General features: G+C 40.3%; 2 protein-coding genes across 2 annotated transcripts in view; both read right to left on the reverse strand.

Moving 5' to 3' along the window:
- Nucleotides 1-1,553: 1,553 nt before the first annotated feature.
- Nucleotides 1,554-18,613, reverse strand: LOC114551111 (carboxy-terminal domain RNA polymerase II polypeptide A small phosphatase 1). Its single transcript, XM_028572198.1, has 7 exons — nt 17,795-18,613; nt 8,002-8,150; nt 7,695-7,796; nt 6,665-6,721; nt 5,902-5,994; nt 5,599-5,784; nt 1,554-4,720 (listed from the first exon to the last, which is right to left on the reverse strand). Exons 1-7 carry the CDS (start codon nt 17,865-17,867, stop codon nt 4,592-4,594), a joined length of 789 nt encoding a protein of 262 aa, XP_028427999.1. The 5' UTR covers nt 17,868-18,613; the 3' UTR covers nt 1,554-4,591.
- Nucleotides 18,614-19,835: 1,222 nt separating this feature from the next.
- Nucleotides 19,836-23,924, reverse strand: part of LOC114550763 (striated muscle preferentially expressed protein kinase-like) — a 31,426-nt gene continuing 27,337 nt past the window's right edge. Inside the window, exons 35-38 of the mRNA XM_028571597.1 lie at nt 23,370-23,593; nt 23,111-23,186; nt 21,506-21,655; nt 19,836-21,408 (exon numbers count right to left, since the gene is read on the reverse strand). Of these exons, the coding sequence (XP_028427398.1) occupies nt 21,171-21,408; nt 21,506-21,655; nt 23,111-23,186; nt 23,370-23,593 (688 nt within the window). The 3' untranslated portion in view covers nt 19,836-21,170. The remainder of the gene's footprint in view (nt 21,409-21,505; nt 21,656-23,110; nt 23,187-23,369; nt 23,594-23,924) is intronic.

The raw sequence follows: 23,924 nt of genomic DNA on the forward strand, positions 1-23,924 counted from the left end.
TGTGACCTGGAGTAAACCTGAAATCAGAGGTGTGTCTTTAACCTGGGACAGTTACCATTCAGGGAAACACCCACAATTCCAAGGGATATAATTCTGATCCTGAGTAAGATTCGGGACTACAGCCTGTGACCCCGCAAGGGGAAACTGCTGCAGTCCGCTGTTTAAGGTGTATTTGTTTTGTCATGTCGCATGGCTGCTAACTGTGACCCGACAGGGGAAGCATGTTTTGTAGTCTGCTGCTGGCAGTGTTTTATGTTTTATGTTTGATTGCGTTTTGACTGTCGCTTTTCATGTAGTTTCATTAAACCTCTTGCTTAACTTTCAATTCGACCCAAGCCTCTCCTTCCTCCTCCAGAAATCGAACGAACACATCTTTTAGATATTTCTTATCACAAGGCCCCACAAGGCCCCCCCAGGTTCAGTTTGTTCACATGAATGCAGCAGCAGGTGTTCAAGAGGACAGATATAAAAAAAAGTAGGTCATAGCTGAATTTGAACCAGGAACCTTTGGAGTCACATACCATTGATAATACCCCTACACCACAGCAGAGATGCCCATAGAGCTTTAGTTTGTTGTTATGAATGCAGCAGTAGGTGTACAAGAGGACAGATTTAAAAGAATAGGTCATAGCTGGATTCAAACCAGGAACCTTCGGTGCCAGGTACCATTGACTCTGCCACTACACCACAGCAAAGATACTAATATAGCTTTAGTTTGTTGTTATGAATGCAGCAGTAAACACTCAAGAGGACAAAGTGAAAAAAGTAACCCACAGTGGGATTCAAAACAACAACCTTTGCAATCATGTACCAATAACATGGCCTCTACACCACCATTGAAACACTAGAAATGGAACCCATTTTTGCTCCAAAGAATGATTACTAGTCAGAAATGTTAAATATTTGGTTTAAATTGGGTTTTCTACTTATTGTTTGAGTGAAAATAATGCCACATTACACAACTGTGTGCCAAAGAAAGTTTTCCTTCAGTTAGTTAGAGGTCCATGGCATGGGGGTTTGTGGGTACTTTCCTTTCACACCATCCACACCAACCTACTTACACATCAACCTACTTAACCGGGGCACGCCGGACGTGAACACCAGTCTCCTGGGTGAAGGGCTGATGCCACCTCCTCCGTTAGGGACTGTTGGGTTTCGGCAAGAAATACATTTCCCGTGAAATGCAGGACATTGGGCGTAAAGCCTCTTAATGAAGTGGACCTCATGAGTATTGAACCAGCGACTTATCCTGGTCAGCTATTACTCAGGGGTGGGAGATACCTGGACATTTCCAAGATTGTCATCCAAATTATAAAATGAAACAAAATTCATAAAAACAGACACATAGAAGTTATAGCATACATATAGAAGGCAGGAAGGAGACCAGGGTTCATAAGCCACATGTGCCGGACACGTCAGCTTCGCCCCAAATTCTCCCAGCATGCGATGGTGCCATCAAACTCTGCTTGGCTCCAGTAGTTTGTGGTTCAGGTTTGGGTCAGACCCACAAACACAACTTTATCAACAGAATTAAGGCTTCGGTTTAATTTCAGTGACAACAAGACAACTTGTGTTTAATGTCAGTATTTGCAGACAATGATTTAAATTAATGGAATTAGTCCATTAACATCTATTGTAACAACACCGGTTTTTGCACCACCTTTTAACAAATCCAATTCCCTGTCGATATGTTTGGAAAAAAGAAATGATCAACAAAACACCACTTGGACAATTTCTCATTTATGAAAAAAAGGAGGCATTATTACATAACAGTCCATATATAATTTTGTATGATAAAACAAATGGTCAAAAATAATTAGGATACATCTAATCAATTATGAGTACAGTAACAGGAATATTCCATATATTAATGACAATTTGTTTGCTTTATTACTGTGCAAAACAAAATATACATTTCTACTGAATGTGTGAGAAATACAGTATCAGTGAATGGGCCCACGTAGTGACACAACGCTCGTTTTACCTAACTAATCATATGACTGACAAAACGACTTAATGTTCCTATAAATACTCCTGTTTGACGATGAATTCCAACAAAAGAATTGTATAATAACATCATACTTATTTCAACAGTAAGATGCTATCTTTTTAGTCATTTTCTGGTTTGTCTGAGCCAAATATTACTTATTGATATGCAACGTCACCAACCCAGGTCTTATAATAATGTGTCCCCTTTGGAAAACTAGCTGCAAATATTGTATCAGGGCAAAAAAATAAAAGAAATTAGAGAAAATCAAAGAAACCGGAACATTTGATTGACAAGAATTTGTTAAACATAGACAAATAATGTAATAGCTCGTAATATGGTGGATTTAATGGTCACCCCTGCCTCATCTAGGTCAAGTCGCATCACAAGGCTGCTACGGAGGCTCTTAGTCAAATCCACGGTTTCATTCATCAGTCAACACATGGTATTGTCAACGCATATGAGGGAGATAACAAGAGGCCTGCCAGAGGCCACGCTGCTCCTTAGAACTGCCTGGACCTACATCACCATGTAGCGCTAATAAAACAATACCGATTCAATGTGTAGGCCAGCATGTGATCAATGTGTTTAAAAAAAGGGAAAATTCCACCCTCAAATCATTTTTTGATAAACTTCTATTTCCCAGAATGCCTTTTTTTTGGCAACTTGAATGAATAATGAGTAGTACTGTGACTATGTCTGCCTCTTCTGGGATTTATTTCTCCAAAGGTCTATGTGAAATGGCAACTACACAAAAGAAAATTGGACATTTGCGGTTCACGTTTCGGATCTGCTAAACTCCGTCGTAGCTGCGCTAGAATGATATCAACATTACGCCATGTCAATCCAACAGAATAACACCACCCAGCCAAATACCATAAAAGGACCCAGAGGTGCAAAAATAAATCACCAACAGCTGTTTATTACCAGTTCAGAGTGGATTTCACCTTTAAATCCGGACCGAATTAAACCACCTTTTGTTTTCAAAAGGTGGGTTTCCTCACCAGACACAGCATACTCATTAGAAAGTCCTGAATTTTTTTATTTATTTTTTTACAGCCTATGTGTACCGCGTAGAAAAAAGAAAGAAAGAAAACATTGTACTTTGAAGCTTATGAAAACCCAACCGACAAACCACACTGTAACCTTTTTTTGCATCATACAACTGTCTCTTACCATATCAAATACGGTCTGTAAAAATGCTGTGAGAAATTCAAGTTTTGTGTCTAGGAACAGAACCCATAGGAGGAGTCCATCCTGGCCCTCTTGTCTCTGGGGTCATAATATCTATTGACATCCGGGTGCAGATACATTGCATTCCGGCTCTCCATCAATCTTTTAAACCACCTTTGGAAATCTGCATCCGAAACAACAAAAGCAGCTGCTCTATCACTGTCATGTGCAGATGGTTCGATATTCATATTAGTGTCTTACTTGGCTTGTCATATGGCTTATTGTTTTTGGTCTATACCAATGAAGAAAAAGAAAAGGGATTTTATTGGTATACACTGATTTTCCAACTTATTGCCTCAGGGTTCAGAAAGTTGTATTGCTTCTTGCAGCAAAAGGATTTTTTGCCCCCACCTATTTTGATACAAGAATTAAATAATCTAAAAAACAAAAAAAGTATCCCATTTATTATGCAATGCTGCTTTGTAAGCAGAGTATACAAATTGTGCTAAAATCAAATTTTTTTACACTACAGTAAAAGGGAGGACTGTACTATAGAAAATAGACTGTACTTGCAGAGTGCTGTCCAGTCATTTTGTTATTAGTGAATTTAACAACTCCTGATCACAACTTTTTCTGATCAGATTCTTTCGTAATACTGTAATGATTATTGAAAATCACGTCGCTCTAAAAACTCTAAAATGACAGCCGAGGATCACATGTGCTTTGACTGCCGACAAATAGTGTGATAATTCACAACATTAGGGTGCGTGACAAAGATGATGTTATTCCAAAAACGTTTAAAAAAAAAAAAAAAAAAAAAAAGACATCTACAGCACGCATACACCATCTGCTCTTTCAATGATGAAATGACTAGGCTGAGCGACTTTATTTGCATGTAAATCTTTCAAAAAAAAAAAAAAAATATCCTTTCCACTTGATTCCTGCTTAACAAATCCCTGCATCATTTGCAGGAGCAGACTGATGAATCCATGAGAAGTCCAGTACCCAGGATTCATTGCTACTGCTTTATTAACTGCACTTTGTGACACCGCAGAAATGTCCTTAAAAAAAAAAAAAAAAAACTCATGCATCCATCCATTCGCTCACATCGGCTGGTTCATGGTAAGGCTGATAGGGAGAAAGTTACAAGGCAAATTACAGTTTTTTTTTTCTGTTTGACCAGGAGGTGGCAGTGATGACGCAATCAAAGTCCCTAAACAGGATCTTGGCTTGATACTGGGAAGGTAAAAAGCTCAGTCAGCTGTGAAGCAGTCTGTGTTCTGATGGGCAGTGACAGCTGGAGCTGGTGCTGGAGCTGGTGCTGGAGCTGGTGCTGGAGCTGGTGCTGGAGCTGGAGCCCCTCTCCGGTGTGGGTATATCCGTTTTGTACGCCGTTTTTGTTTCGGGGCCGAGATGAGAAGTCGAACACCGTTAGCTCGCGGCCCCTTGGTGCTTGAGGACCGTGTAGACGTTATCCACTTTGCTCAGCCTCTCGAAGAAGGGGATGAGGTCCAGCAGCTCGGTGTCGGACATGTCGTCGAACCACGAGGCCACGGGCACCTGGATGAAAGGGAAAGTGGTCAGCGAGCGCCCCGACGGCATTGTTGAATCTTTTTGCAAGAAACTAGCTTGTGTGCTTTAGGCAGCGGTGGGAGAAAGGTTATCATTTTTTTTTTTTTTCCACAAGCCATCACTCTGATGAACAGCTGACTTCTGATGAACAGGGTCAGGTTCAATTCCTGTGCAATAACCCAGCAACACTGTCTCTAATCAGCACCTGTTTACTGGTTCCACTTATTATTCATCACTCTATTTCAGAGCGGTTCATACTGTAATATAATACTTATATAATAACATAATACTTATTTATTCCTTTGCACTTCGCTCCATAATTAAAATAATAATTTATCATAAAAATGATTTTACTCCTGCACACTTTGCACTACTGCCTCAACCGGTCAATATAGTTTCTGTTTATAGTGTGTATATATTGTGTGTTTTTGTTGTTTGTTTTGTATGAGTAAGCCCATTGTGAGCATTGTATAATCTGGCATTAATATGGCAAATAAAGCGGATTTCAGCTGGACTTGTAGGCCGTTATATTGTTGGGTAGTTGAATTTAAAATAAAACATTGTATTTTATAAACTACGTGTTTTTTGTGTAAAAATCTTAATTTGTAAAGTAACAAAATCTGTCAGATAGAGGAGTAAGACGTACAATAGTTCTCTCTGAAATGTAGCAGAGTAGAAGTAGAAAGTGGGAAGAAACCTTAATGTGTACGTAAGTGCAGTACTTTGGTAAATGTACTTAGTTACACTCCATCACTGGCTTTAGGGACTTTCTCAGGCAGGAGGATTCATTCCACAACTTGCTGTTCCACCCAACGACGTCACGGTGACGGCCGTGACTCAACAGGTACTGGGTGTGTTCAACTCACCGCGTTGTCCGGGTGGAAGATGTAGGAGGCGGGGGAGTTGTCCACGATGATGACCTTGTTTAGATCGCGACCCAGTCGACTCAGGTCCTTGACGTAATTCCCTCGGTGGAAGACGCAGGACTCACGGAAGAGGCGGGAGCGGAAAGCGCCCCACTTGTCCAGGAGGTCGGAGACGGGGTCTGCATACTGCAGCGATAACAAAATAAATAAATGAAATGGACGGTTTAGAGCAACTTTTTTTTAAACCCCTGCAAATTCAAATTGAATGATTTTTTTTCTACACTCAGTGCAGTAGTTTCTCACCTTAGCTAAACTGGCAGTGAACAGGACGCACTCAAACAGCTCTCCCATTCTCTTCAGGAACTCGTCGACGTGGGGCCGCTTCAGGACATACACCTGGAATACACAGCAATGTTTTAAACCAGGTTCCTGCATAGCATACATTTAAAACATGTTTCTAAAAAAAAAAAAAAAAAAAAACATGTTTCTACAAACCTTTACTGCCTGAGGAACTACTGTAGGACGCTTCCTTTTAATATAATCTGTGCAAATTGGGACTAATGCAAATTACTCGCCCATATATTACAATCTCAGGCATTGTAGACTTGCATTGAAAACCAAATAAGATACTCCTATAAGTAGATTACAGACAGATAAGCATTTGGCTCCAAAAGTAAAACCCAGGACTCGTTTCTTTGAGGTTTCTCCATTTGTTTTTTCCTTTCTGTGGTGTCGGCGGCTGAGGGTAGCGTTCCTGAACCAAGTCATCCGGAATAGGCTGTGCTTGTCTGAACAAACCTATCCTGGATTACTTGAATCAGGCCCAGACCCACGATATGTCATCCATCTCCACGCAGCCATCTCCAAAAACCCTGCAGCCATCTCCAAAAACGCTGACAGCGTCTACTACACTCAGCAATTCAAACCGTGAGAGCCCTGCTATCACACAACCACAGGGGGGGGAGTGAAGCGCTGTCCTGTTAAGAGGACGGCAGATGACAACAAGTTTACAGTTTGGACATTGTTTGCAGAGTTTATCGAGTGGGGAGTGCGATGCCAACATTACCTGGTGTACTGTTCCATCTATTTCCACAGGAATAATGAAATCGGCATTGTTTACAGGCTGTTGGAATGACAGAAAGAAAAAGTTGATTTTTAACAAACAAGATGATTCTACAAAAAACAATACAGAAGGTTTTCTACTGCAGGGTGAACGACAACATTAAATCACATGAAAATCTGTTTACTACTGGGAATGGAGGCTTGTTTTACGAAATTACTCACTTATAACACACTTACACTTATATGACTGTGGTATTATTGCAGGACAGAGATGCAGGTAGAGACAAACAGTCTGCAGTGTGTGTGTGTGTGTGTGTGTGTGTGAGTGTGTGTGTGTGTGTGCACGGAGGAGCGACTGTGTTTATTTGAGTTTGAGAACCAGCTCGTTTGGGTTTGGCATTCGCCAGCAATGGGAGCAACAGGAATTACGGAAATGTCACCATCAGAGCAAACAACAACCAGATGTGGAGATGTGGACCTTAAACCTTTTTTTTTAATAATAACATATTTATCTCATGATGTAATGTGATCACAGGGGACAACAATGTGCTTTAAAGCAATTTTTTTCTTAAAAAAAGCCCATATCCTAGATCTTAAAAGTCCCTGCGTGATGGAGGAAAATTAAAGGTCCCATGACATGGTGCTCTTTGGATGCTTTTATATAGACTTTATACTGTATCTGAAGTCTCTTTCCTAAAATTCAGCCTTGGTGCAGAATTACAGCCACTAGAGCCAGTCCCACAATGAGCTTTGCTTAGGATGTGCCATTTCTGTGTCTGTAGCTCATAAGGAGAAGATTCCAGATCGGCCCATCTGAGCTTTCATTTTCTCAAAGGCAGAACAGGATACCCAGGGCTCGGTTTACACCTATCACCATTTCTAGCCACTGGGGGACCATAGGCAGGCTGAGGGAACGCATATTAAATGTTAAAAAAACCTCATAAAAAGGACATTTTCATGCCATGGGACCTTTAAAGAACACATTGGCAATGCTGGACTTGCACGTAGCTGGTTGTAATGAAATGAAAATTCACCTTAAAAGAGCTGTGAACTAATGTCTCATCCAGATCTATAACCACACAGATCTTTCCAGAGTGTTTTGACTTTGCTGGAGGCAGCAGTGGCTTCACCTGGTTCTGAGAAAAAGAAAAAAAAAACACAAAATGATATTTATTTGAACCTGGACACGGCAAAATCCAGCAATACATGAACAATATTTGAGAGATGACAAAGTAGAGAAGAAAGTAAGCAGTTACATTCTGGCTTTCACAGCGATGTTATCTTTCCACTGCTGTCAAAACAGGACAAAAATTCAACCGGACGAGACGAAGGTAAACACACCTTGGAGACGGTTCCGTTCTCCTCGACGAGCAGAGGGGCGTTGTTGTTGACTGGTGGGGGTTCAGGCTGGTCTCGACGCAGGCAGCAGAAAAGGCTGGAGAAGAGGCCTCTGCCCCTGGGCTTCTTGGAGGACAGAGAGGGTGAAGAACCTGCAGAGGAAGAAGAGGTCACCAAGCTGCATTTTCTTTGGGAATACCTTGCACATTTATAGAGCTGTAACAAATTTCAAATTTGACTGTACAATTAATTGTCTCAAAAGTAATTGAGATTAACAATATAATTGTCTCTTTCAGTTAAAAAAAAAAAAAAAAAAAAAGTAATTTATTTATGTATGACTTTTTCCAGAATCCCAGGATACTTCTTTGTGCTATATCACATACGTTTACATGCACATAATATTCTGTTTTTTGTCCTTATTCCGAAAAATACGATATATTCAGACTAAGCTGTTTACATGGCTAATGAAAGTGAATATTCCACTAATATTCCCGTTTACATGTAGCCGTGCAAAACAGGATTTTTTCAAAGTTCACCAGCGGCGGTGGACGAACACAGCGTCCCTCTTTCATCTCTTCAACCAGCTTGTTGAAAAGGTCGGCGTAGCGATGTGTGTGAATATCCAAAAACCTGTTGATATCCAAGTCTTTGATAATGTTTAAAGGTAGCTGTGTTTCTCCTTCTTATCGGGTCTGCAGCCCTGCAAACTGTTGGCTGGTTGGTTTGTTTATGGCAACCGTAGCAACGCACAGAGCTGACCATAAGCCGTAAACTGACTAAAGGCCATAAACTGCGGTTAAAACCCAGACTGATGTGGCCGGGTTAGCTCAGTTGGTAGAGCAGGCGCACATATATAGAGGTTTACTCCTCGACGCAGCGGCCGCGGGTTCGACTTCGACCTGCGACCCTTTGCTGCATGTCGTTCCTCCTCTCTCTCCACTTTCATGTCTTCAGCTGTCCTATACAAATAAAGGCCTAAAATGCCCCAAAAAATATTCTTCAAAAAAAAAAACAGATTGAGATGCATATTCCCAAATAAAACCTCTAAAACCTGAATAATACCAGAATATCCCACGTCTTATTCGTAAAATGCTATATTTGGAAAAAGGCCTTACTTGGAATATCCAATCGGAATATGCTGTTTACATGATACCTGTATCAAACGTACTCCGTGTTCTGTGAGCCAGATAATGTAATAGCACAGGTATACAGCCTATGATGTAAACCACACCTCTTAAATCATCATAAAATGTAATTTTTTTTTCTTTTTAAATGAACATACAATTGACAATCAACATTCATACCCATTAGGACCTTAGCTTGTGTTAGCAATTAATTGTGGTTAAATAAAGAAAAATGCGATTATGTAAAAAAAAAAAAAATTGCGATTAAGACGATTATGTAATAAGTGTTACAGGCCTACATATTTGGCTTACCAAAAACGTTACAATCTCTTTTCTTTTACTTTCTATTTAAAACCTCTGATTCTACGTAGTCACTACCAGGACCACTAGGATGCATCTTCAAATTCCCTGTTTTATTTGACCAAAACCCAAATATATTCAGTTTGCGATCACATATGACAAAGATACAGCTTAATCCTTTCATTTGAGAAGCTAAAGTCGGTGGATTTAAAAAAAAAAGAAGTAAAGAATTAAGCTGTAATCCCTGTATTTTCCGCCTAATTCCTGCAAAGTGCCACCTAACTGATGGCGCCATCTTGTCAGTGAATGTAAGAAAACAGTAAAAACAAAACAAAAAGAACATCCAGCAGCTTTCCTCATACTTTTGTCATGTGCACTAACCCTTCTGGAGTCCCTGCCAAGAGCTCTTGCGTAACTCTCTGATGACATCAGCAGCAAACAGCCTCAATCACCACCAATGCAACATTGAGCACTTTTAACAGCATTATAAAAAGGCATCATACACACATCATGAGAACAGGGCAGATAAGACTGATGGTCAGAAGTTAGCACAATGCATGATAAACACTATATGCCCTTAGCTTATACAGATGTTTTTATCTTCTATTCCTTTTTGTAAACGAAGGTACTTCTTTTTAAAGTTAGCCCTCTTAACAGCAATAATGATGCACATTGCACACAACAGTTAGCAGGTAATGAAAATAGTCTATTTCCAATAAGACAACAACAAAATAAAAGTTAACCATTGACAACAATTTTAGTCAATAAAATACTATAAAAACACATAGGATGATGATTGATATTAATTAGCTTGGTATGAAAACCCCAATACTTTGCAACCAAACTGCTCAGACAGTTTTAAACCTCTACTTTAGATTCATTCTAGTCTATATCCACGACCTTCCACTTCCGGGATTGCTCCGTTGCCGCACACGTTCCACCAAAACAAGTTCCTTCCCGAGGCTATTTTGCAACGGCACTATGGCTGTGTGCAGCGGAATGCGCAGCCCGCGGTGATTGTGATTGGTTTAAAGACAGGCCAATAAACCGGAGAACGTTTCTCTCCCATCCCGGAATGTTGTGTGGACTAGCCAGACCCTCCTCCGCAGCGCTGTGGAGGAAGTTCCGGCAACGCGAGACTAGGTTCATTATAATCCGTGTATGTCTAGCAACATCTACTCAACTTCTGAAGCCAAAGTGGGTTGTTGTTAGTACAACAAATTAAAAAGGGAGGACGAGGATTTCCTTTCTTCAAGACAACCACTAACACCTTGAAAAGCAGCTTTAACTACGGTATAGCCTATATCTGGAACGAGTAAGACACTTTATTTTCAGATCTGGCCACTTTTTTTTTTTAAACAACATAACAAAAGCTCTAGCTGATTCCTGCCAAACATATGATTACCCTGACAAACTTGGCAAGTGGTGAAGGAGGGTTTAAGTCTCAGCCAGTCATCTCTGTAATCACTGTGGTATGAAAGGAAGAACTGTGCACTTAGAAGACTTAGACTTTCTACACTACTTAGGTAGAAAAGCTCATCCTTGGCAGTGTTTTCTTGTGCTTTAATCATAAAACTTCTTGTTAAATGTGTTTTTTTATTTGTGTGATGTAAAGCAGTTCGTGTTGTCAACTTCAAAAGTGCAATACAAATAAACTAGCCTGGGGAAAACCCTGACGAACTTCTAGCAAATTATTGAGATTTGCTCTGCAAGTCAGTCTGGCCAAGAGCCCATTCAAGCCCAATTCCAATTTTTCCAATCGAGGCACCAATCACAACCGCTGAGGCGGTCTTTACACCAATCACAACCGCTGAGGCGGGCTTTACACCAATCACAACCGCTGAGGCGGGCTTTACACCAATCACAACCGTTGAGGCGGGCTTTACTTGATGACAATAGCGCAGCGACGGCGAGCAGCTTTTTGTTTACATTCAACAAGCTGGCCACCGAAGCGAAGTGTCACCCATCGATGCCGCTGTCGCTGCTACGTCACCCGGATCGTTGGTCTGATTGGTTGAAGGACTCATCAAATGCGCACAGAGGCATTTGAGCGGCGTCTGTTGGTGATGCCTCCCCTTTGGAAATGAGCTGCGAATGAACCTTGCCCAGACCATAGACAGTATATATAAAATGGAGCAACACACCCCATGTCTCTGGACGGAGACCAGTGAAGGATATTAGAAGCACTTTTCCTGTGATCGCTAGCGTTACTGAGCAGCCTCCAACTGAGAGAGACAACGTAAATGTGACGTGAGCAACGTGTCTGAAAGTTGGAAGTCTTCAGGTAGCTGTGCCAAGAGAAATCTCAATCATTCCCAATCTTACAGAGACGGAGAGCGTAGGTATATGTAAGGAGATAACATGGGCACAGGCTAATTATTGCTAACTAACATGCTGGTTAACATCAGTAATTAAACCTAAACAGCTCATGTAAGTTGAAACTACCTGCGGTAATTCCTCTACTATGCGACAGTAAGTCACTTGGTTATGACACAATCGTTAGCCTATTTTTACAAAAACGTCTGCTACGGAGCCATAACGTGAGGTACAAGGTAATGGAGCCTTTTATACATTATCGTGTTTCTTTAGAAATAAACAATGGACAAATAGAGTCTTTAAAACGCCTCAGATGTAAAAGTTATTCGCTGTCAAGTGACGTCAAAATGAATGGGAGTCAGCGGAATGCTAACGGGAGGTGATCGCTTTGTAGCATCAAAATGGCGCCATAGGAGGTTCGAGTTCTGAAGCGAAGCTTACCCCCTTGGCCCACTCTCCGTTACAACTGAGCGTGGGTCTGGTGTTAACCAGGCTACAAAAAAAACTCAGCGGGTGGAGCAATTGAGGTAACAGGCAAAAGGTGAACAACCCCAAAAATAGCTTGTCTCAAATATATATTTGTTTTCAAAATGTATGTGGCAATGAGTTATTTTTGTCATTCGTTCCTTTATTTTATCTTCATGACGATATCTTGAAAGGTTAGCGGACTAACTGGCTGACCGAGACAACTTCTTAGGAGGCATACATTTAAAAAAGGTGGTATTAGTGATTTCCGGCTTCACCGTGTCCAGTTTAATGATTGAGCCAGAATATGCGGTTCTTTAGCCATTCCCACTAAAGTTTATGTCTGTCATTGAGATTATTTCTGCTCTCACAACTTGTTTGTCAAGCCGAAACTCCCAATTGCTTCATTTCTCAGTCCCATTAATCTCTGATTAACAAACCTCCGCACTTCCCTGTCTCGTATTAGACTTTGTTTCGGTCTCTTTGTGCACCGTACTCCCCTCTCTCTCTCTCTCTGTGGGTCTAAACGTGACTGTGTTACCAACACACAAACCTCTGTTGTGAGTCTCTCTCGCCTCCATTCATTTGCGTCTCTGCCATTCCCTCCTACTCCATTTGTGGATTCAAACCCCGTCTGACCCTCCGCTGGCCTCTGCCACGCTCAGGCCAAAACAGGAAGAGGAAACAGACGGATATCAGCGGAGGAAGCTACTTGCCATCGGGTTTTAGTGTCGCAGGAGTAGGCTTGACATACTATTATCCATTTGAGTGCTTTCTTCCATTTTTTGTTGTCGTAGACAACTCTGATCTCGACTAATAAAAAGGTCATCCGAAGAATGTAGCCTCATTTTCCAAATACCACCTAAAAGCTATCAACGTCAGCAATAGGAAGTCATTTGTGAATTGGTCACATCTTAGCTGGGAAATTAATAAAAAAGGATCTTATTCAGTCCCTTATGACTTGATCTACTCCCTTATGTCCTTACTCATTGGCCTCTTCACTCCTTTGTTTCCTTTTTCACTCCCTTGTGCTCTCACTACCTCCCTTGTGTCCATATCATTTCCAGCATTCACTCCCATGTATTTTTTTTGTTCCCTCAGGTTTCCATTAGCTTCAATATTTATGTTTTCTTTTCATCACACACCAGAAAAAAAACAGGAAACACAGGGTGTATTAATTCATAAAAAAAAAAGGTAATTATGTAAATGACAAGGAAGGAGCGCACGAAGAAGCTCAAGCATTTCATTCCCAGCTAGAACAGTGCTCATCGGGTCATTCTTAAAATATGTTTCTACATGCACTGTTAAAAGCACCATAGAAGAATGAGACTTCCACATTTGGCTGCATTTTTAAAAAGGGATGCGACTACTGTTACCTATTGTAACTATTGTTTTGATTAGCGGTTAATCTGCTGATTATTTTCTTAATTAATCAATTGTTTGATTAAGTATTCATTCATGTAATCTGTGGTCATATTTCTTTTTAATAGCTGGAACCAGACATTATCTTGAATCTTTGCTTGAAAAATGACCATAACGATTATTATAAAATCAAAACAGATTTTTAACAATTTTAGCTCTCGCATTTTCAAATACTTAAAACATACGTTTCCAGAGGCTGATACTACGGAAACAATATTTATCGAAGCTTCTCGGGTCAAATTCAAAATAGGACTTCCTTTGACGTGCGTTTGGATGATTCCAACCCTTACACCCAGGCCCTCTACAATGTGCTAAACAGTAGGGGCGTTGAAATTCATCACTGCATCGAGGCATCGCGATGCAGACCTAGACTGTTCTGCACCAAGGCAGTGACAGACCATAATCCATTATGGTCCTTTATTTTCCAGGTTGCTGCTTTTGTTTTGTTTTTGCCTTTTGTCTGTTGCCTGCTGTGTTCAGAATCCGCTACATTCAGGAAGTGTCATTTTCATGAGCAGATGCAATAAAAAAGGGAAGTTCATATATATATGTAGTCTATATCCAAGACCTTCCACTACTGGGATTGCCCCGTTGCCTCCGGAAATTCCGCGGTATGTTCTTTTTTTCCGACCGGATGGCCATTACCTAATGCTTCCTTTGTGTTAGCATTTTTAACTGCGGTGGATTTCTGAGGACTCTGGTTAACTGCTCCTCAGATCTCTGCAGGGTAAATCCAGACAGCTAGCTAGACCATCTGTCCAATCAGAATTTTCTGTTGCACGGCTAAAAACAACTTTTGAACGCACACGCCGAAACGAGTTCCTTCCCGAAGGGATTTTTCCAGCGGCACCGTGGCTCCATGGCCCTTGACGACGGTGATTGGTTTTAAGAAATGCCAATAAACCAGAGCATGTTTTTCTCCCATCCCGGGAATGCTGTGTGGGCTAGCCAGACCCTCCTCCGCAGCGCTGTGGAGGAAGTTATGGCAAAGCGAGACTAATACTGTATATATCTGACCGCTTGAATTTGTTGATGAAAACCACGTGTAGCAATATCTAATATTGAGGAGGTGACACATCGTGATGCATCGGGATATCGAATGGATTCGTTGGGCGAGTGAGGACTCACACCCCTACTATACAGGGACATTGTGCCCATCTTCAGTACTGGTGTCAGCTCTGGGGCATCAAAGCACTTCAAACTGCTGTATTCCTTCCATTATCTCAGCTCTTTCAACTGAAGACAATCTTTTTTTTTTTTTTTTAAAGTGCATAATGTGCAAATGCTACAATTATTAACGAATATATTGCCTATAAATAAAAGTGTCATACACTGTTATTTAAGAAGTAGCATTTGATTTTGCAGTATTTTAAGTTGTGACTTTTTAGCAGCCCTCCAACAGATCTGGCTTCAAACAAAGACCAAGCAGTCGCCTGATGTCTAGTGCTGTGTAAAGTCTCTGTAAAGTCTGCTCAGGGCAAAAACATATTTAAAGCTGCTTTTCATTTTCACTACACCAACATTATCAACCGTTAAATAATGCAGGAAAAAGCACGTATAGGCTTGAGGCAAACTCTTGATTTGTCAAATGATAAAATACCAGAATATTCAATGCATCTCTACCTGGACTCCAACCTAATTTTAAAACAGAAATGCCTACCTGTTAACGTGTTATCTCCTATCGCACAACTTACTGAAAATGAACGGTTCAGTGTTGCTTTATCTCTGCGTGACATTAGACAATAATTCATACTTCAAGCGCTCGTGATTAGATGCCTTGCCTTATGAGATCATCTTATCAGCCCAGGATCCATTTTTGAAGCCTGACAGTGTGAATAATTTCCTGTAAACGACGTTTTCACTCTTAATAATTTCTGCCTTTTTTTTTGACGGCTGAGCTGAGCTTTAGTCACATTGTAAATTTGACCATTTTCTGTGGCTGCTATATGATCTCTGACAGATTCAAACCAAAAAATAAATACAAAAATCGCCTTAATCAGTGACAAGAATTCAACTATTTTTAAGGGTTTATTTCAAAACAGCCTGTGAACTCTCATGTGATAATAAAACTCTCCAGTAAAACAGACTAATGGAACTTTTTAGATTGCTTGGTGAAATCATCAACCTCTAAAAGTTAAAAAGGAAACACTGTACTTGCCAAAAGAATGCAAAAAGTGCCTCAAGAAGGAGCAGTTTCATGCAGACTTGTAATTTAGATGGGATAGTTGTACCTGAGTTACAATAAGATGCTGATATTCGCCTGTTTGACTAACGATCTGATATATGAGCTATGTACCAGCGTGGTTTGCGGTCGGCTTAGAGAAGCTACAACACTAGAATTAGTGGTAAAAGATAAACTGACCCGACAGCAAATAGAATAATGCTGCCCTTTTGTAAAGGAGTGGTAAATCAAAAACAAACCAAACGCTGGATTTGTCCAGTGACAGTTAGAGTATATTTGCATCTTTCACTTGACGTATCACGCGGAGACAAAGACACTAAGATGATCTAATAAATATACATCTCAAAAACATGTATAGTCTGACCCAGGGTCTCTGAAATGCAGTTAAAAGAGTCATCATGTCAGCTTATGTGAAGCCGAGTATGGAACAGCTATTTGTATTCTTGTCTTTAATGGATGGAGTTCTGAAAGGATTATAAAGAAATTATGTTGGATTTCAACATTGCTCGTTGTAGGAAAAAAATGCAAATAAAAACAGCCACAATCAGTCGCAGAGATCTCAAACTTAACTCAACTTACTCGGTCAGCCTATGAAGCAACAGCTTGCTCAGTCCTGAAGTTGAGAAATGCTCACTCGCCACCCTTACTTACCACATCAAAGATGACCTTGCATGATTAGACATTTATTTGTAGACTTCGTTTTGACAACTAATAGGCTCACGATTATTTTTAAAATGTCACTCATGTGCCAAAGTATAGCTCTCAAAAGCTATAAAACCACAGATCTGACACTATCAGTACTTTTGTTCACCAGAAGGTTTTGTCGGCGTGGAAAGTACAAAAAAACAAAACTGTAAAAGATCCTCTGAACACAACCTGAAACCACAGAGAACTTTATGACTTAATAAAGCTAACAAGTTATTATGTCAGAGTCTCTTCAGGCGGGACGAAGAGAACATGCTGTTTTGAGACAGTGGCTGCATGCCTCAGTGGGGGAGTATGCATGTTCACAAAGTGTGTGTGTGTGTGTGTGGGGGAGGACAAGGTTATGTAATAAATTATGCTAGCACACATTTACAAGAAAGCCACTGCTTGACATTTTCAGCCGCCCATAATCTATATACACTATATCTTTGTGTGTAAGTCTTTTAATTCCAGACAAAATTCCAGTATCACTAACATGCATTAAATGTGACATTATGCAGGCTGGAGATGAAACTAGAAATTGGCCTTGTCGAAACAGACTAGCAGCGGTTTCTCAGGGATGATCACTGACAGGTCACTCGGGTTATTCAGTAACCTGCATAAACACTCTGTGGCATCTCATTGGCTTGAGTACAGTGGTGGTGCCAGAAATGCATACTCGTGAAAACAGCGATACATTGACCAAATCTGAATTTCACTGGTCTGTCATTATTAGTTAAGGAGGTCAACAGAGTGGCATTGTAATAAAATAAAACAGCACTCAGAGCCATGACAGCAAGGAAGAGATATGAGGAGATGAAGGAAAAAACACACACACACACACACACACACACACACACATTCTCAGTATGAAAAGTAATATGTTATTATCACACTGATGCCATTAGAACACACATTTTTGAGAATATTTTATATTGCTATGCTGCAAATGATATCCCTATAATATTCTATAAAAGGATTTTAAAGTGGGTGACTGTGAAGACATTTTCTCTTTTATTAAACGTCATTTACTTTACTTTCATCACAGGCCAAAAGGCCGCAGCCATAATCCATGCAGAAGTGGGAAACAGTGACAGTTGTTGTGCTGTGACTTGTTTTCAGACAACTGTCCTAACAGTGGGATTTCTAATTGTGCAGAAGTTGTTGCAGTAAAGCAGATTACGGTGCGGTTTCTAAATCGAGGATCGTAAACTCCAAGACTCACGGAGCAGCACAACTTTTTTTTTCTTTTTCTTTTTTTGACATGAACACAAGCGGGGAGAAAAAAATAAAAGACACTTACCCCTCTCTGCTGTGGCTTTATTTCCCTCTTCATCCCGGCTGATTTGGGAGATTATTGAGGACGGATTGTCCATCACATCCAGGTCTGGTCCAGAGTGCTGATCTCACACTTTGAAAGTTAGAGATTGTTCGCTGACTCCGTGCATTTAAAAACCAACTTAACATGTACGACAACGAAGCCGAAGCGCGCTGGGAAACATCGCAAGTTCGCAACAAGTTGCCTACAACACGTCCATTACACCTCGGATGTTGTTGTCCGCTCGGATAGCCTACCCGCTAAAGTCTGAAGTCTGAAACTTAGAAAACATTTGTCACGGAGATGGCAACTTTGATTCAATATGGTGCTCAACTCCGCTCGCAATTTCAAGATACAAACATGGAGGTTTCAAGGCTTCCCATTTCACTTAAAGTGGCGCAGTCAGCGAATGGCTGTGCATAATCACACTCCCTCTCCTGGCGTCTGCAAGTTTGACGATGATCCCTTAGAGTAGTGTGAAACAAAGTTACTGAAAAGTTAGCGAGTTAGCCGCACCGATCGTATTATAGTAAATATATACTGCTTAAAGACATGTATTACACCATTTACACGGCTAACGTTAGAAAATGGTGTCTACGCCCTTGAACAGTGCTTTACTATGCGACCATAACGTTAAAAGCACCATATTTGCTACAATTGACCAGCAAGTGTATGTGTAGGTTAACACTACGTTGGTTGTTTTGTAATAGCCAATGTTAGTGAAAACTTGCCCAACAGCAAAACTTTTTTGTAAAAGAAGCGGCAAAGAAACGCCCAGTTTGGGTCCCTTGAAACTGCCTGGAGTCAGGGAGCGTCGCACAAGTGCCGTCTCTGTCTCTGGTGTATATATTTTTTATCTCGTCCAAAATTCAGTAGCAGGAAGTCTGACTGCTTATGTAGACTTTTTTATTTTTATTTATTTTTATTTTTTTACGTCACACTGTTTAAAGGTATTGATAGCTTGTAAAGTAAAGATGTTTTTTTGCAAATAATTTGCTTGTATTTGCCATATCGTAGAATTGGGATGTTTTCCCTACTGTGTGATTATTGTGATGTGTTTCTTTGTATCAGCATATTGTTATAATTAGGAAGGGTAAACAATGAGTCATGCATTTTCATATAGGCCTACTGTACATGGGGTGGGCAATATGGATAAAATCCTATGCAATAATAATAATTAATGCAAAAATAATACATATCTTATGTTGCCAGAAAGCAGTCCTGCTCATTGATTTGCAACTTTGTCCATTAATGTTTTACAATTGTACATATCAAATGGAAAAATGATAGACACATTTATATTGTGTCACAGTATGTAATACTGCACAATACTGTACTGCCACCAAATATAAATATTGTTGTTGCTAACTTACTTTTTTCCTTTTTCTAACTGTAAATAGCTTCTTCATTTGTGTTGTGTATTGCATTGTGGGCCACAATGCAACAGACATTTTGACTTGAAAAAGTAGTAAAGGCATGGGGTAAAATACTATTTCTAATGCTGGCTGTGTTCCATGTAAGTGTGCCTCTAAACCATGACAGTGAGCCAGCATGAACATTAGCGTCCTTGAGCTGGCACACCTGAATGGATTGAGGCTATTATTATTGGTATTAATTACCGGTGTGCTTAGTAGTCAAACACTACACTCATAAATTAAGCAATTTTAGTCTTCATGTTAGCATTATACTTAATTCAGTTAATACTTAATTTGTCTTTTTTTCAGTGTGAACATAATAAAATGGCCAGAATTGTAGGGGACACACATACAGTATTCAGGCTATTATTGGTTGCCACTGGTGTTAAATTCTTTTTGCATTGTGTTTTGCAAGCAAGCAAACTAAGGTTGAGGTTTCCAGGTGATCCTCAGCAAAACAAACTGCAGTTTTGCTCACAAGCGGGGGACTGAACAATGGTGTTAAGTGTATGAATGCATTCTTTTTGCAGAAAACGTCTAAAGAATTAAAAACTGTTATCAAAATTTGGAGCCCTGAGCCCAAAACTGCATTCCACAGAGAGAGAAGCAAGTTAATTTTCCCAATTGTATTAACAGTTTATTACATACTATCTCATAAAAACATCTTCAACTTTTCCCCCACATATAAACACCGCAAATTGGTACATTTACAAATCTTCAACCGTCCAAATTCATACAAAAAGGAACACTGTGATAGAGCAATACACAAGACGTTCTATTATTACAAGGACTGCATGTACAGTGTGTATGCATGTAGAAATGTATGCATGTTTGTAAGAATCTATATGCATCTGTGTTGTTGTAAAGTCCAAATATTGCAGTCATATGTTTGCTTTGTTCAAAGAATTCATCAATTGTGAATTAGTACCAATAGAGACACATTTACAAGATAAATATTTTGGATATTAATCCGATTTAGGCACTGACTGGGTGATCACGATTTAAGCAACCTGACCAACTGATGGGTAATACTAAGAAACCACAGCAATTTACCATTTTATGACTTTTCCAAGTAAAACGTTATCTACATTATGGACTGCTGTTCATAGTTTATTACAGTTAGACTTCAGTTTTAACCACAGAACAAGAAGTTTTACCATAAATTCCTAGCTCACCCTACAATAGTTTGTTTCTACTGTGAATTTTAACACCAATCACAAGGACACTCCTTATTTTAATTTTTTTTTTGCCTTGATACTAATTCGAAAAGTGAATCAAAATGCTCGCGCGCACGCGCACGCACACACACACACACACATGCAAATAAATTAACATGAAAAAAGTAAACAATTTTAAGAAAAAAAATATTTTTGGTTTTGAGTGTTTAAAGTGTAAGTAAATGCAAAAAATAAATTAGCAGCTTAAATCATGGTACATTCACATGAGTTGTTCACTACTAAATTTAGTGACATAAACAAGGTAACGCAGTAAAAACGCTAGTGATACACATGTTCCAGGCTGATCGTGCAGAGTGGAGACCAATGTTTATCTAAACCAAATATTAATGTGCAATTTCAGAATCCACAAGGTGACAGAGAAATTGTGCAATCAATCAAAGAAAATCAAAGAACATCCTGTGTCCTTTCAGCGGCTTAATCGTTTCTGATCAGTTTCTGAAACACGTTAAGGCTTCTTGTTCCGTTTCTCTTTGTGTTTTTGTTTCATCTCAGAATCCCTTAAGTGTTGAATGTTAAAGTATCCCAAAATAACACATGGACTCCTGTCTTTTCTTTAGATATTTAAACGATATCCAGCTATCTGCCCATCCCCTGTGCCTCTCTAGGCAGGCTGACATTTTTCATGCAGTGGCCGGTGGTTCACAGAGGTGTTATTTGGCAGATCCAACTCCGCAAACTCATGTGTGGAGCTGCGTTTTCACAGTCATCTCACTTCGGGCTGGGAAAATGCGGTGCAGTCCCAGATGCCGGAGACTGGGGTGAGCTCTGGTAGGTGCGCAGCATCACCTTGTGCTTGGTAGCGCCCTCTGTGCGGCGGCATTGTTGTTCCACCAGGAACTCTTTGAGTCGGCTGGAAGTGAAGGTGAGAGTCTGTCTCCTCAGCTTCATAAGGTAGGAGTCCTGCAGCCAGGCTTGTGTGAAGCAGTCTCGTGAATTTGGACGGGCCCTGGAAATGCACACAGAAATACACAGAACGTAAGAGTTTATATATATATTTTTTTTTTTAACAGGACGTAAAACAATCCAATTTTGTTGGCACTCACCATGGGTAACTGCTCAACATCTTCTTGAGAAAGGCGGAGGCACTTTGGGACACATTTGGGTACAGTTTTGACGGGTCAAACTTCGCCATTAGAATTTTGGATTCAACTTGTAGAGGGTCTTTATCTTCGAAGGGCAGTCGACCACTAAGCCTGGTTGTAAACAGAAAAAAACAAGGTTTGGGAGGATCATTCAACAATGTAATATTCAATCAATTAGCAAAATGTGGCACCTACTTTACAAATTATAAAATATTGTACTTATTGACTGAGCTCTTGACACATTACAAGACACATTAAAAGTCCCATGGCATGAAAATTTCACTTTATGAGGTTTTTTAACATTAATATGAGTTCCCCCAGCCTGCCTATTGTCCCCCAGTGGCTAGAAATGGTGATAGGTGTAAACCGAGCCCTGGGTATCCTGCTCTGCCTTTGAGAAAATGAAAGCTCAGATGGGCCGATCTGGAATCTTCTCCTTATGAGGTCATAAGGAGCAAGGTTACCTCCCCTTTCTCTGCTTTACCCACCCAGAGAATTTGGCCCACCCATGAGAGAGACAGAGATCATGGCTTTCAAACGAGCAAAGTGGCAGTTGGTCAAGGCCACACCCCCACCCTCCACCTTGCTCCCCCCCTCTCTCCTCAATAGCTACAGACACAGAAATGGCACATACTAAGGAAAGCTCATTGTGGGACTGGCTCTAGTGGCTGTAATTCTGCACCAAGGCTGAATTTTGGGAAAGAGACTTCAGATACAGTATTAGGGGACCACTAAGGTCTATATAAAAGAGACTTCAGATACAGTATTAGGGGACCACTAAGGTCTATATAAAAGAGACTTCAGATACAGTATTAGGGGACCACTAAGGTCTATATAAAAGAGACTTCAGATACAGTATTAGGGGACCACTAAGGTCTATATAAAAGAGACTTCAGATACAGTATTAGGGGACCACTAAGGTCTATATAAAAGAGACTTCAGATACAGTATTAGGGGACCACTAAGGTCTATATAAAAGAGACTTCAGATACAGTATTAGGGGACCACTAAGGTCTATATAAAAGAGACTTCAGATACAGTATTAGGGGACCACTAAGGCCTATATAAAAGAGACTTCAGATACAGTATTAGGGGACCACTAAGGTCTATATAAAAGAGACTTCAGATACAGTATTAGGGGACCACTAAGGCCTATATAAAAGAGACTTCAGATACAGTATTAGGGGACCACTAAGGTCTATATAAAAGAGACTTCAGATACAGTATTAGGGGACCACTAAGGTCTATATAAAAGAGACTTCAGATACAGTATTAGGGGACCACTAAGGTCTATATAAAAGAGACTTCAGATACAGTATTAGGGGACCACTAAGGTCTATATAAAAGAGACTTCAGATACAGTATTAGGGGATCACTAAGGTATATATAAAAGAGACTTCAGATACAGTATTAGGGGACCACTAAGGTCTATATAAAAGCATCCAAAGAGCACCATGTCATGGGACCTTTAAGAAAAACACAAGTCTTTTCTTACTAAAAACAACAACAAAAAAAGGGTAAAGGTTATTTCTACGATCTGAAATTCCAAAAGTGCGTCTCACTTACATAATGTAGGTGACAACGCCAACGGTCCAAATATCAGCAGGAGGACCAACCACTTCACCTTTTACCATCTCCGGAGCTTAGATCACATTTGAGGATGAAAATGTAGAAACATTAAAAGATCAAGGGTTGTCAAATCTTTGCGTAAATAGTGGATCTATGGAACCTAAAAAGTGAGTTTGCTCAAAATATTTGGAGTTAGAGAGACAACTGAACAATATCCGTACATCAAAGACGTCAAACAAGTTGCTCTTGTCCTCACCCATGTACTCCAGTGTTCCTGCTCCTGAGTCCTGGCGTTTGAGGCTGAGGGGGTTGAAGCTCTGAGCACTTCCAAAGTCCACAATCTTGATGGCGTTGAGGTTGGTCACCATGATGTTGTCGGGCTTGAGGTCTAGGTGGAGGACGCGGCGGTTGTGGAGGTACTCGACTCCCTGGAGGATCTGGACCAGGTAACCCGCCACGTCGTCCTCGGAGTAACGGAACCTGTGAGAATCAGAATCATTTATTTGTCATTGTAAAACATTGTCACAACGAAATTTAAGTGCTACTCCTTCTGGTGCCTAGAAGTACACATTCATACGCACACGCCATAGCCTTCCACAAACCAAACCCTCACATACACATAATGGGACACGTGCTGCAAATGCAGTTCAAAACAGGCAAGATAGAGAGATCACTCAGCAAGATTAGTCCTATTTCTGTAATTGAATGTTTAGAGCTGTGATGGCAATCTGTTACGGATCACGAGCAAAAAGGAGGTTCTCAGTCAACATCTCCCAATTTCTGTGATTGAAAGATTTTTGCAATTCCCTTG

The sequence above is a fragment of the Perca flavescens genome, chromosome 24 (genome assembly GCF_004354835.1).
Source record: "Perca flavescens isolate YP-PL-M2 chromosome 24, PFLA_1.0, whole genome shotgun sequence".
NCBI classification, from domain to species: Eukaryota; Metazoa; Chordata; class Actinopteri; order Perciformes; family Percidae; genus Perca; species Perca flavescens.